At 43.2% G+C, this 13636-nt stretch overlaps 1 protein-coding gene across 1 annotated transcript in view; it reads left to right on the plus strand.

Moving 5' to 3' along the window:
- The window catches only part of RP1 (RP1 axonemal microtubule associated), a 284608-nt gene that overhangs the window by 101047 nt on the left and 169925 nt on the right, over window positions 1-13636 (plus strand). Inside the window, exons 13-14 of the mRNA XM_056521929.1 lie at window positions 3304-3407; window positions 7912-8088. Of these exons, the coding sequence (XP_056377904.1) occupies window positions 3304-3407; window positions 7912-8088 (281 nt within the window). The remainder of the gene's footprint in view (window positions 1-3303; window positions 3408-7911; window positions 8089-13636) is intronic.

A 13636-nucleotide genomic window follows, 5' to 3' on the forward strand; every position in this document is an offset into this window, starting at 1 on the left:
GCCTTCCCGCCTCTCCCATAGAGTTACATGGAGGAGGTTTGTCAGCAAAGCCATGGCCTCCGTGCAGGAGATTGCGGGGGGTCCCAGGGTTCGGATCTCCCGAGATCAAACACTTATCCCCTATCCTGTGGATAGGGGATAAGTGTTTTCCGCGGCAGATGTCCTTTAATATGGAGGAGGGTGGAGGAATAAAAGGAGAAGTGGGTGGCAGATCAGGAATAGATAAAGATGGTGATAGGCTGTTTATTGGATCACCAAGCTTATTATTGCTGTGATATGCCAATGATATGACTAGTACATGCATTTTGGTTATATCATGTACAGTGTGGAATAATACAGGACATTTTTTTTGTTGGTGAAAGTTTTGGAAAGGATTATAGAACCATAACAATTCTGCCCTCTCGACAGCAACACAAAAAACAAATTTTTCTACAGCAGTGGTGTCAAAAGTGCAGCTCTCCAGCTGTCGTGAGCCTGTAACCTGGGATAAGCTAATCGAATCTGACAAATTCAAATTCGTTACGAATTTCAGGAAAAATTTTAATCACATGCAGCATGCAGCCTATCAGCAGCCAGTCACCCCTGTGATGTCACAGCCCAATAAAATCGGCAGCCATATTGCGGCCAGTCACTTCAGCCTTTCACTGCAGAGAGATAGATAGGGACAGATAGCTCTGTGTGTTGCACAGAAAAGCTTTTTTCCAGCAGCGATTCACCTCCTATTCAAGTCAGCGTTCTGTTGCACAGTGAGAAGGACAGAGAACAGTGTGTGTTTCACAGAAAAGCATTCTTACTGTAGCGATTCACCTCCCAGTCACTGTCTACAGCATTCTATTACAGAGAGGGACAGAGAGCAGTGTGTGTTTCACAGAAAAGCATTCTTACTGCATCAATTCACCTCCCAGTCACTGTCTACAGCATTCTATTACAGAGAGGGAAAGAGAGTAGTGTGTTGCACAGTGTGTGGCAAAGAACAGCAGAGATTCAGCTCAAGCCTAGATGCAGTGATAGGGGAGGGAGTGAGATTGAGAGTGAAAGTGCAATTTTGGGTGTAGTACACAGCGACTGTGTGCTGCAGCACTGGTGTGTACCGCTGGTGTTGTGCACAAATACTTTTTGTGCAGAAGTACTGTAGCACATTTTTCTCCCCTCATAAGTGCATAGCACATACTTACATGAAATGGCAGTGTTTTTAGGTGGAGATAGGGAGAGGTTCCTGTGTGGAGCAGCCCTTTTTAGGGCGAGTAACACTTGCCAAGAATGGAAATAATAATGCAAGAGTAGGGCCTTACAGGGGAAGTGTTTACCCTCACCGGTTACAATGGACCATAAGTTATTCCCTTTCATCGTTTAGAGGTCTTTGCATCACATCAATACTTGGTGGTGTTAGTTGCACATGTTGTCTTTTGCACACCTTTCCTTTGGTTAGATTTTTAAAAAATTTGGGGGGGGGGGGGCATATATTTTATCCTAAGCATATTATTAAAAGTTAAGTTTTACATAATGCATATCCTCAATACTTACTTGTGCACACTGACACTTTTACAAAAGAGAATGTTTTCTTCTGCCTACCTGCCTCAGCTACTATTCTGATCCTTCCACCCTCCTGATGCAACACATCTGATGCCAAGTTATACTTTTTTCACCCACCTTTGTCACCGGGTACAGGTGTTGCCACACACCACACCACTCTGTCACTGGGTCACTTTCAGGACTCCTGATGCTGCTGCCACCTCCAGGCTGTCTCATTCTGCCACCATATGTTCTCTTTATGCTGCTGCCACCTCCAGGCTGTGCCATTCATCCACTATGTGTTCTCCTCATGCTGCTACCACCTCCACGCTGTGTCATTCAGCCACTACATGGTCTCCTCATGCTGCCGCCAACTCCAGGATGAGTCATTCAGCCACTATATGTTCTTCTCATGCCTTCACCACCTCCACGCTGTGTCTTTCAGCCAATATATGCTCTCCTCATGCTGCCGCCACCACCACGCTGTGTCATTCAGCCAATATATGTTCTCCTCATGCTGCCGCCAACTCCCGGCTGTGTCATTCAGCCACTATATGATCTCCTCATGCTGCTGCCAACTCCAGGCTGTGCCATTTAGCCACTATATGTTCTCCTCATGCTGCCACCACCTCCCCGCTGTGTCATTCAGCCACTATATGTTCTCCTCATGTTGCCACCACCACACTGTGTAATTTAGCCACTATATGTTCTCCTCATGCTGCCGCCACCTCCATGCTGTGTCATTCAGCCACTATATGTACTCCTCATGATGCCGCAAACTCCAGGCTGTGTCATTCAGCCACTATGTGGTCTCCTCATGCTGCCGCCAACTCCAGGCTGTGTCATTCAGCCACTATATGTTCTTCTCTTCTGCCGCCACCTCCCCACTGTGTCATTCAGCCACTATATGTACTCCTCATGCTGCCGCCAACTCCAGGCTGTGTCATTCAGCCACTATATGGTCTCCTCATACTGATGCCACCTCCAGGCTGTGTTATTGTGCCACCATGTGACATGTGACTCCTTGTTAGATTTGGTCTTTTGTAACCCCACTATTTATTCAAAGTAAACGTCGGGGCCTGGGACATTAAACTTGGAAGTGTAATATTAAATTTAAATTTCAAAATCAAGACTGAGGCCCTATGGTTGTCAACGTTATATATTAGCTGTGTAATTACCAAAAGAATTCAATTAAACAGGTTGGAGCGATGGCTATGAACCATAACTGATTATATGAAACATTTGCCATTCCACAAAGAGTAAGACAGTGGGGGGGGGGGGGGGCAGATGGGAGGCACAGGCTGGAATAGGTGGTAGCTCACCTGGTGGCAGACCGCCAGCTCGAAGCTCACCCAAATGGGTACTCTTATACATAAGAATTACCTAAAAAATCTCTTTATTCTCTTCAATTTTGACGCTATATGGTCTCCCTGCTGCCACATTCACTGAATAACTGTATTATTTCACTAACACAGAACACTTCCTATGTGTGTTAGGACAAGGCAAAGTGTTCTATACCCCTATTAAGGCTCTCTGTAGGCCAGAAATAGCCGTTTTTAATAGCAATTCGCCACATATAAATTCGGAAGAAAACTATTTTTGGGGGAAAATTCAGCGAATCGGCCGGATCGAATTTTTCAAAAATTTGCTCATCTCTACTTGTACCCTCCCAGCCTAGCCTGACAACCTGTCAATATCTATTTCATGGTGCATCAATATAAAATTGAATTAGTGAATGCCCAGATCACCATTTATAATGCAATACTACCTTTTATTTTAAAATACACACAGGTTTTTTTGACGTATTGATAAAAAGAGGAAAGGTGCGTGTTTTCAGAAGTCATCACATCCGACATCTCGCTTTGGCAATTGACAAGGGAATGGTTGCTGCAATGGTATGAAGGATATATGTTTATTTCATCAAACTGTCAATGCATTTTTTGTTTCCTTTATGAATATTTTGTGTTATAAATAATCTGTAATAGTCTCCATTGGAATTTATTATACAGCCGACAATACATCATGTTATGGGTATAAGTCGCCTGTAAAGCTGTGCCACTGGGATATATTTTTACCTCTATAATAATAAATTAGTTGTAACTCCTATATAAGATGGAATAAAGCACATTTTATTTCAGACTTCTAATACACCCAACATACATAATCTATAAAACACAAATCTACATAAATATAAAAGGACAGCTTTATCTTAGAGGAATTAAATATGGTCTTAGTTATGAATTAAATATGGTCTTAATTGGTGGTATACAGAAACTGTCCATACAATCTTAGCATTTCCTAAACAAAACAAGGTTTTCCAAGGCTATGTTCCCATTTATATTGCAAATTCCATCAAATTTGACTAAAGAATATTTCTGCATGCAATGCTATTCTTGAAAACCACAAACACCACAATGGAACCTTGATGAACTCCAACGGTAAGTCAATAAGGTGCATTGGCTGTAGGTGGTGTCCCTTGTATAAAGGGTTCTGTGATGTGTCATGGCTTCCCATATAGACGAAAGCCAAGATGTAGCAATGATGAGGCTTTTGTGCTGCAGAACAAAATCTGGGCCGACAATCTATTACACATAATTTATAGTCTTGTGGGGAGATTTATCAAATCCTGGGCAGAGAAAAGATTGACCAGTTGCCCATAACAACCAATCAGAGTACTTCTTTTATTTTTCCGAGGCCTTTTTTAAATAAAAAATAAATAAATAAAAACAATCCCATTAGTTGCCATGGCCACTGCCTTACTTTTCCTCTAAACAGGTTTTGAAAAATCTCCACCTTAGACTTCTCTTTTTTGGAAATTCAAGGTTCCTTTACATATGTCTATAAAACTCTTTGAGAAGACCACCCCAAATTGCATTAGAAATTGTCATCTAAGGGGGAGGTCTTCTAAAAATAAATCACCCATATGCAAAATGAATGGTAAAATTAAATTCCATTGCAGAAAATCTGGTCTAGATAGGGCGTTTTTCTCAAAGAGATGGTCTTTTGGAGAGATTTCACTGTATTTTTACATTCTGATTATGTTGTAGGGTTGATACAATGGGGGAGATTTATCAAAACCTGTGTAGAGGAAAATTTGCCCAGTTGCCCATAGCAACCAATCAGATCGCTTCTATCATTTTTGAAAGGGCCTTTGAAAAATAAAATAAGCTACCCGATTGGTTGCTATGGGCAACTGGTCAACTTTTCCTCTACACAGGTTTTGATAAATCTCCCCCGTTGGGGGTAATTTATCAGAGCCTATGTAGAGGAAAAGCTCTAAAATATTTATATATAAATAGTTACTCAGCCATAACATTAAAACCATTGAAGGTGAAGTGTGTAACACTGATTATTTTGTGACAAGGACACCTGTCATTGGGTGGGATATATTAGGCAGTAATATAGGCAAGTATATCTAAGTGATGTTGACATAGGACAAATTGTAATGGCAAGATGACTGGGTCAAAGCATCTCCAAATCAGCAGATCCTGTGGGTTGTTGGTAGAGATGAGCGAACTTACAGTAAATTCGATTCGTCACGAACTTCTCCGCTCGGCAGTTGATGACTTATCCTGCGTAAATTAGTTCAGCCTTCAGGTGCTCCGGTGGGCTGGAAAAGGTGGATACATTCCTAGGAAAGAGTCTCCTAGGACGGTATCCACCTTTTCCAGACCATCGGAGCACCTGAAAGCTGAACTAATTTATGCAGGAAAAGTCATCAACTGCCGAGCCGAGAAGTTCGTGACGAATCGAATTTACTGTAAGTTCGCTCATCTCTAGTTGTTGGTATGGTATGTGGTGGTTAGTACGGTATTTACCAAGAGTGGTCAAAGGAAGGACAACCACTGACCGGTAACACAGTCATTACTGAGACATATGTCGAGTGAACATATAGGGGGAGATTTATCAAGACCTGTGTAGAGTTAGAGTGGTGCAGTTGCCCATAGCAATCAATCAGATTGTGTCTTTCATTTTTCACAGGTCTTTTTAAATATGAAAGAAGCAATCTAATTGGTTGCTATGGGCAACTGCTCCACTCTTCCTCTGCACAGGCTTTGATAAATCTCCGCAAAGTGTGTCACAGCTTACTGCTTATAGGGCTGTGTAGCTGTGATACCACAGGGTCTTGTGGAGTCTATTCCCCCTGGGTCGGGTTGCCCCCTGACCGGTATTTTACCGGCACAGGTGGTATTTTGGCCAGCCTGCTGGTATTTTTATATAAAAAAAAATACCGTCAATGTAATGGCCAGTAGGTATCCAACCAATCCTCCAACTCCTGGAATGCTGAACCAAATACTATTACAGTGTTTCCCAACCAGAGCACCTCCAGCTGTTGCAAAACTACAACTCACAGCATGCCCGGACAGCCGTTGGCTGTCCGGGCATGCTGGGAGTTGTAGTTTTGCAACAGTTGGAGGCACATCTGCTTGGGAAACACTGACCTGTACTATATATTACAACATAGTCCAACATGCTGGCAGTTATAGTTTTAGTATAGGGCAGATGCTGAGTCACAGGCTGTATCAGGGCATGCTGGGAGTTGTAGTTAGTAACTCACTGCAACTACTGAATTGAATTTAAAAAAAGCAATCAAAAGGTCACATCAAAACAAAAATGGTACTGGTCAAAACTATAGTTATAGTTATAGAGGTCAGAATAGGACAACATTTTCCTCGCATCTGTGTATCCTGTGATGTCATGCATATATAATTAATTATGCAGATTAGCACAGCTGGTATGTTTTTTGCAAGAAAGGTGGCAACCCTACCGCTGGGTGAGGCTAAGTTTCTACTTGTTTTTTTGTCCTGCGTTTTTTGGGTTGAAAGAAAATGCATGAAAAAACGCCTGAAAAAAACGCCAGTGCAATTTCCTGCGTTTGGCATTTTTTCTGCCATTTTTCTGCCGTTTTTTCATTTGTGTGGAAATTGCACGGTGGCAGTTTTTTTTTTTTTGGTACCCAAAATTTGTTGGGTACCAAACAAAAAAAAAAAAAAGGATGCAGTAGTGATGCGAGCGCAGGAGAAAGCCCAATCTCTGCAATAGAAAGGACGATCGCAGCAGGTGTCAGTAGTTACACCCGCTGTGATCTGTTCTTACCTGCAGGCACTACTACTCCCAACATGGAGCACACTCTGCTCCATGCTCGGAGCTGTAATATCTGCATTAATAGACAGATCGCATCAAGTGTAACTTCTGACACCCGCTGCGATCTGTCTATTAATGCAGGTACTACATCTCCCAGCATTGAGCAGAGTGTGCTCCATGTTGGGAGTAGTAGTACTTGCAGTTAAGAAAAGATCACAGTGGATGTCACTCCTGACACCCGCTGTGATCCTCCTGTATAATGTATAGATAAGGCAGACCGCTCTTCTATGGTCCCTTGCACTGCCGTATATATACACATATTCAAATTTTCCGCAGATAGCTGTGATTGGCCAGGGGACAAGGTGCAGGGGACCATAGAAGAGCGGCTGGCCGCATCTATACATTATACAGGAGGATTGCAACGGGCGATATGTCTATTAGTACAGGTACTACTACTCCCATCATGTGTGTTCCATGCTGGCAGTAGTAGTACTACCTAAAAAAAATGCAAAAAATTAAGAAAATAAGGGAAAAACACACACACACTACATTTTTATTATTGTCTGCTACATTTTTAGGTCCCCACCCACCCACATAAATTAATCCCTTTTTTAAAAATTAATAAAAAATTTGTTATAAAAAAGATTCATTTCGTTAGATATAATTTTTTCCTTCACTACTGTATCTTTTATTTTTATTAAATTTTTTTTATTTTACTCTACGAAATTTTACTAAAAAAGGTATCTCCATCACTTTTTTGGATCGCTAAAGTCCAAAAAAGAATAAAACCGTCTGCAAAAATACCAAAGTTTAAACCCATATATCGTTTTTCTTAGCGATTTTTCACTCCCATGTGACTTCTATTGGAGAAAAACGCCACGATTTTGCCCAAAAAAATCGCCAGTGGCTCAACATTCTGCGATTTTGGGAAACTGCCAAGGAGCTGAAAAATGCCAAAAAAGAGTGAAAAAACGCCAAAGGATTAGAAAAAATGCCAAAGTGAAAAACGCCAAGTGGAATAAGAATTTTGCGATTTCTCATTGATTTACAGCAAACATCTGGCCGCGGCGTTTTTTGGCCAAAAAAACACCATGCGGCAGAATTGGTGTTTTTCTTGGCGTTTTAAAATGTTTTTTTTTTAAAAAGGAGAAACTTAGCCTGAGAGCAGTTTTGGCAGCATACGTGTGACCTACAAAGTACTAGGTTATAATCTGATGGCTGGTCTTTATACATGCAACAAATTATAGGTGTAAGCTTTTATCCCATAGTTTTAAAACATTTCCTTTAACTTCTTGTGTTGTTATTGTTATATAGGACAACAGCGGTATTCTGTGTGAGCTTCAGCTTCATATTCAGGTAGATCGCTCCATTACTCTGGAATCCACCAGAATGCCAGGGATGACCATTTCCTTTAACAGTGATGGTGAACCAGCAAATGATGACACGAGAGGCTATGCAGACATTGCTAAAGAATTCTTCCTACATGTTAAGGTGCGTAGAAAACTGTCTAATTGTTCTCTGTCCATTTTAGGTACTGTCCAGGGTAAAAGGAAATCCCCATAGCAAACATATGCTGTTCTGGACAGTTCCTATAATGGAAAGAGATGTCAGCAGAGAGCACTGTGCTCGTGATGTCAGCAGACATCTCTGTGTTTCAAAAAGAAAATAATTTCCGCTGTAGTATTCAGCTGCTAATAAGTACAGGAAGGATTAAGATTTTTTTAATAGAAGTAATTTACAAATCTGTTTAACTTTCTGGCACCAGTTGATTTAAAAAAAAAAAGTTTTTCACCGGAGTACCCCTTTAAGCAGTCAAACTTTAAGAGCAAATTTTCTTTTATTCGTAAACTGCATTTCTAATTAAACCTGAATATTCTGGATAACAGGACATAATCCAGTGTCTTGACTGTATAATGTAACTATTAATTCAGGAGCAGACACAGACAGCAGTGGTCTCCTGTATGAAAACAGTATATGGGCCCTTGGGGGGGTAATTTATCAAAAACTGTCAAGAGGAAAAGTTGTTGAGTTGCCCATAGCAACCAATCAGATCGCTTCTTTATTTTTTAACAAGGCCTCTGCAAAATGAAAGAAGCGATCTGATTGGTTGCTATGGGAAACTCAGCAACTTTTCGTCTGCACAGTTTTTGATAAATCTCCCCCTTGGTCTCCAAAATCTGCCTATGTGTACCAGTAACTACAACATATGAGATTCATTAACATAGCCCCTAGCAAGAATCACCATTACTGCAAAAACAAGTGCGATTTTTGAGCATGTGCTTCACTTATATTTGCAGTATACAGTGACCACTAGACCTACGATGGCCCCGACATACGATCATTTCAACATACGATGGCCTCTCAGAGGCCATCGTATGTTGAAGGCAGAATCAACATATGATGCTTTTGTATGTCGGGGCCATTGCATAAACGGTTATCCGGCAGCGCAGACTGCTTCAGCTGCCACCAGATAGCCGTTTACGGTGCCTTGTGTGGTCCGCTGACGATCACTCACCTGTCCTCGGGGCTCCGGAGCGTCCTCTTCGGGATCCCCTGCATCGTCGGCGCTCTCCATCGTCATCATCACGCTGCTGCGCATGCTGTCCCGTCATCCAATAGGAGCGGTGTGCGTAGCGATGCAATGGCGGTGACGGAGAGCAAGGATGCCGGGGAAGCAGATGCCTTGCTGGAGCGTCGGGGACATCCCGGGGACGCGGCGACAGCGATGGAAGGCGACATCCAGGGCAGCGGTGACGGTCCGGAGCGGCGGGGAATGGTGAGTACAACTTCCTATACCAGTGGTCTTCAACCTGCGGACCTCCAGATGTTGGCCGTTGGCTGTCCGGGCATGCTGGGTGTTGTAGTATTGCAACATCTGGAGGTCCACAGGTTGTAGACCACTGTCCTATACTTTACATTGCACGAATCCCTCAACATACGATGGTTTCAACAAACGATGGTCCATTTCGAACGGATTACCATCATATGTTGAGGGACCACTGTATTTAGGACAAAATAGGATGGGTTCAAAACAGAAAATGCAGCAAATTGTTCCATTATAATTTTTCTCCTAACAAAAATACTGACCAGAATATTGTGTGGAAACCCAGTCTAATAGTAATAAGAAAAGAAAGACTAGTAAAAGAAAAGAGATTATTTACTGTAAACAAACAACTTGAATATATTGTAAATATAACAAAACTGAATTAAACATATTTGTATTATAATGGTTTCTCTAATACTATCCTATGTTTCCTGGCAAGAAAGCTGAAAGGTCATTTCATCCACTAAAGTTACATGCAGCCTTCTAATAAATAATATAGCAACTGTATAAAAACATTTAAAGGGTAGCTACCACCATCCTATTTTTTTTCCTGTCCCTGCCTATTGCCCATCTATCCCTAACCCCCTCCCTGCTTTTGTTTTTACTATATTAAAAATGCTTTTTGTCTGCCTGGCAGTGTGCTCACTACCAGGCTGACTTCCCCAGCAGGCACCATGTCACTGATGCCTGTTGGGGGAGACTTCTGCCCTCAGTTCATCTACACAGGTTGCCTCCAGCTGTTTCATCACTACAACTCCCAGCTTGCCCTGACATCTATTGGCTGTCAGGGCATGCTGGGAGTTGTAGTATTGAAACAGCTGGAGGCACCCTGTGTAGATAAACTATTAGTTACATTCGGCGCTAGCCCGTCCCCTCCGTCTCCCTCCCCCCCCCCCACGCCATACCCCGTTCCCTCCATCACAACACCCCCCCCCCCCCCCCATTACACTTACTGCAGAGTCTGGCAGCGGGCGTGCAGGGACAGCGGCGGTGACGAGGTGGAGGCGGCGGCGGCGGAGGCGGCGGCGATGTGCGGGAGGAGTGGCCTCCCAGCCAGTGGCCGGGGAGCCAATGCGCTCGATCCCTGCCTGTCTGATGGACAGGCAGGGAACGAGCGCAGGCTGAATGAAAAAGGACCGATGACATCACGCCAGGCCCACTAGGAGGGAGACCCCTAGTGGCCGGTTTTCAAATGTAAATGAAACAATTTTAATTAAAAAAAAATAATAATAAAAGTATATTAGAGATATGTTGTAGTACATAAGTACTACAACATATCAAAAAATAAAGTTGGTGACAGTGCCCATTTAAAGCATGTGCTCTAAGAACAGGTCACATGATTTATGTATCTATTTATTTGCTGTAGCATTTTGTGATAACATTATAACAGCTTGTACATTTGTAAGGTTTATTTCTAGGCAGACATAGATAGGGTGTGTTCTGTTGTGACACTGTCATAATAATGAATTAGAATTTTTTTAAACAGATAACATGATGATATAATATTAAATAATATTAAAAAATGTTTATTTTCATATATTATACAAATACAGCACTGTCTATTGAAGAACTCATTTACAATTTTTTTTCTTTCTTACGTCTTTTTATAAATAACCATAAGGCTATGATCACATGAAGCATTGCGATCAGCATTTGGTCAGTTTTTTAACAGTATTTTAGCCAAAATCAGTAGTGGAACTGTTACACTCTGCGCTCTGGCCGCAAGCACCCAGTCTGCCAGCGGGGCTGGGATTCGCATTGCGGGACGCGCCCACATGCGAATCCCAGGCCGTCACTCACCATGCTCTGCTGCCGCCTTTTCCTCTGTGTTTCAGCTCCGGCATGTGCGTCCCCGTCTCCCAGGGTGTGCGTGCGCCAGAGCTCTGAGATTTAAAGGGCCAGTATGCCCATAATTACTGTCACTACATTATAAAGTTCCTGCACCTCCCCCACTTTCCTGCCGGATCTTCAGTGCCCCTAGCCTGAGATTAAGCATTCCATATTGTCTGTTTGCCTTATCCATGTATCCAGACCTTACCACTACGTTATTTGACTTTGCAACTTTGCCACCTGCTTTGACCTTCTGCTACGTCTGACTACGCTACTGCTTATCCTTCAGTACCTCGCCTTGCCCAGCTACTTGTGTGATCGAGCCGTGTCGAGGGTAGCGACCTTGGTGTCGCCTCCCACAGCAAGCCAATCCTGCCTTGTCGCGAGCTCTGGTGAAGACCAGCGGCACCTTAGACTCCACTCCCAGATATAGTCCGAGTAATTAGTCACACAGGATCCACATCCAGCTCTGTAACAGCAAGATCTGGCCATGGATCCCGCTGGGGTTCCTCTGCCAGATAATCCGGATCTCGCTTCCATCATGGCACTCAGGTCACAGCAGTTGGCCCAGCAGGCCCAGCAGTTAAAGGGGTACTCCGGTGAAAACTTTTTTTCTTTTAAATCAACTGGTGGCAGAAAGTTAAACATATTTGTAAATTACTTCTATTAAAAAATCTTAATCCTTCCTGTACTTATTAACTGCTAACCAATGAGCCACCATGCTGCACTTAGCATACATCTGCTATGCATGGTTGCTAAAATGGACAGAGATGTCAGCAGAGAGAACTGTGCTCGTGATGTCATCAGTGTTCCAAAAAGAAAGGAATTTCCTCTGTAGCATTCAGCAGCTAATAAGTACTGGAAGGATTAATATTTTTTAATAGAAGTAATTTACAAATATGTTTAACTTTCTGCCACAAGTTGATTTAAAAGAAAAAAGGTTTTCACCGGAGTACCCCTTTAAGCCAATTGTCCGACATGATGCAGCAGTTACTCACTGCTCAACAACAACCGCCACAGCCACAGCCTCCTCCTGCTCCGATCTTGCCTCCCGCTGCTGCAGCTGTCTCTGGATCATAACTCTTCTTGTCTCTTCCAGAGAAATATGAGGGGGATCCCAAGTCCTGTTGTGGTTTCGTGACTTAGTGCTCTATGCACATAGAACTCATGGTGGAACAGTTCCCTACGGAACGAGCAAAGGTGGCCTTCATCATCAGTTTCATAACTGGAAGGGCTTTGGCCTGGGCAACTCCTCTTTGGGATCGCAGTGATGCTCTCACTACTAATCTCCAGGCATTCCTGTTGGAATTTTGAGGTGTCTTCGAAGAACCAGCCCGAGCTTCCTCCGCTGAGACGGCATTGCTGAATCTATCTCAGGGCAACTCCTCTGTGGGCGAATATGCCATTCGATTTCGTACTCTGGCATCGGAGTTGTCATGGAATAATGAAGCTCTTTGCGCTACCTTCAAGAGAGGATTATCAAGTCATATCAAGGATGTCCTCGCTGCCCGGGAATTGCCATCTAACCTGAATGAACTTATACACTTGGCATCCCAGATTGATATCCGTTTCTCTGAGTGACGTGAGGAACTACGCCAAGAAAGGGAGTCTGCACGACCTCGGTGCCTTCCTCGTCTGGCACCTATCTTCCAGCAACCACGTTGTCTCCCGCAGTGGAGGCTATGCAAATGGATCGGTCTTGCCTGACACTGCAGAAAAGAACTTGGCAACGAAATGAGAATTTACTCTGCGCCAGTGCAGATCACTTCCTCAAGGATTGTCCTCTGCGTCCACAGTCACAGGGAAACACTCGCACCTAGGATTTGTGGGAGAGACCTCCCTAGCTGTGAATACCACCTCTCCATGCTTAAATTTGACGGCCCAGCTTTTTCTACCCTCCAAAGAGATAATCACCGTTCTTGCCTTTTTGGACTCTGGAAACTTTATTGATGTCTCCCTAGTACATAATTATCATCTGCCTGTTTCCCACCTGTTAAAGCCTCTGTACATCTCTACGGTCAACAGAGAAAAACTGGACTGTACCGTGCTATAAGGCACAGAACCGTTGTCAATGCAGGTTGGACTCTTGCATAAGGAGAACTTGTGCTTCTATGTACTACCTCATTGTACTTCTCTCTTGCTTGGCCTATCATGGTTGCAGCTCCATGTCCCGCAGCTAGATTGGAAAACTTGAGAAGTTCTTCACTGGGGTCCACATTGCAACAGCCACTGTATTCATATACATTTGTCTGAGTTGGAACCATCATCTTCTTGTCCTCTGTTCGGTTTGCCTTCGTTCCTCCAGGACTTTGCTGATGTCTTAAGTGAAAAGCAAGCTGAAGTTTTGCCTCCACATCATCCCTACGATTGTCCTATTGGCTTCCT

The sequence above is a fragment of the Hyla sarda genome, chromosome 5 (genome assembly GCF_029499605.1).
Source record: "Hyla sarda isolate aHylSar1 chromosome 5, aHylSar1.hap1, whole genome shotgun sequence".
Taxonomy (NCBI): Eukaryota; Metazoa; Chordata; class Amphibia; order Anura; family Hylidae; genus Hyla; species Hyla sarda.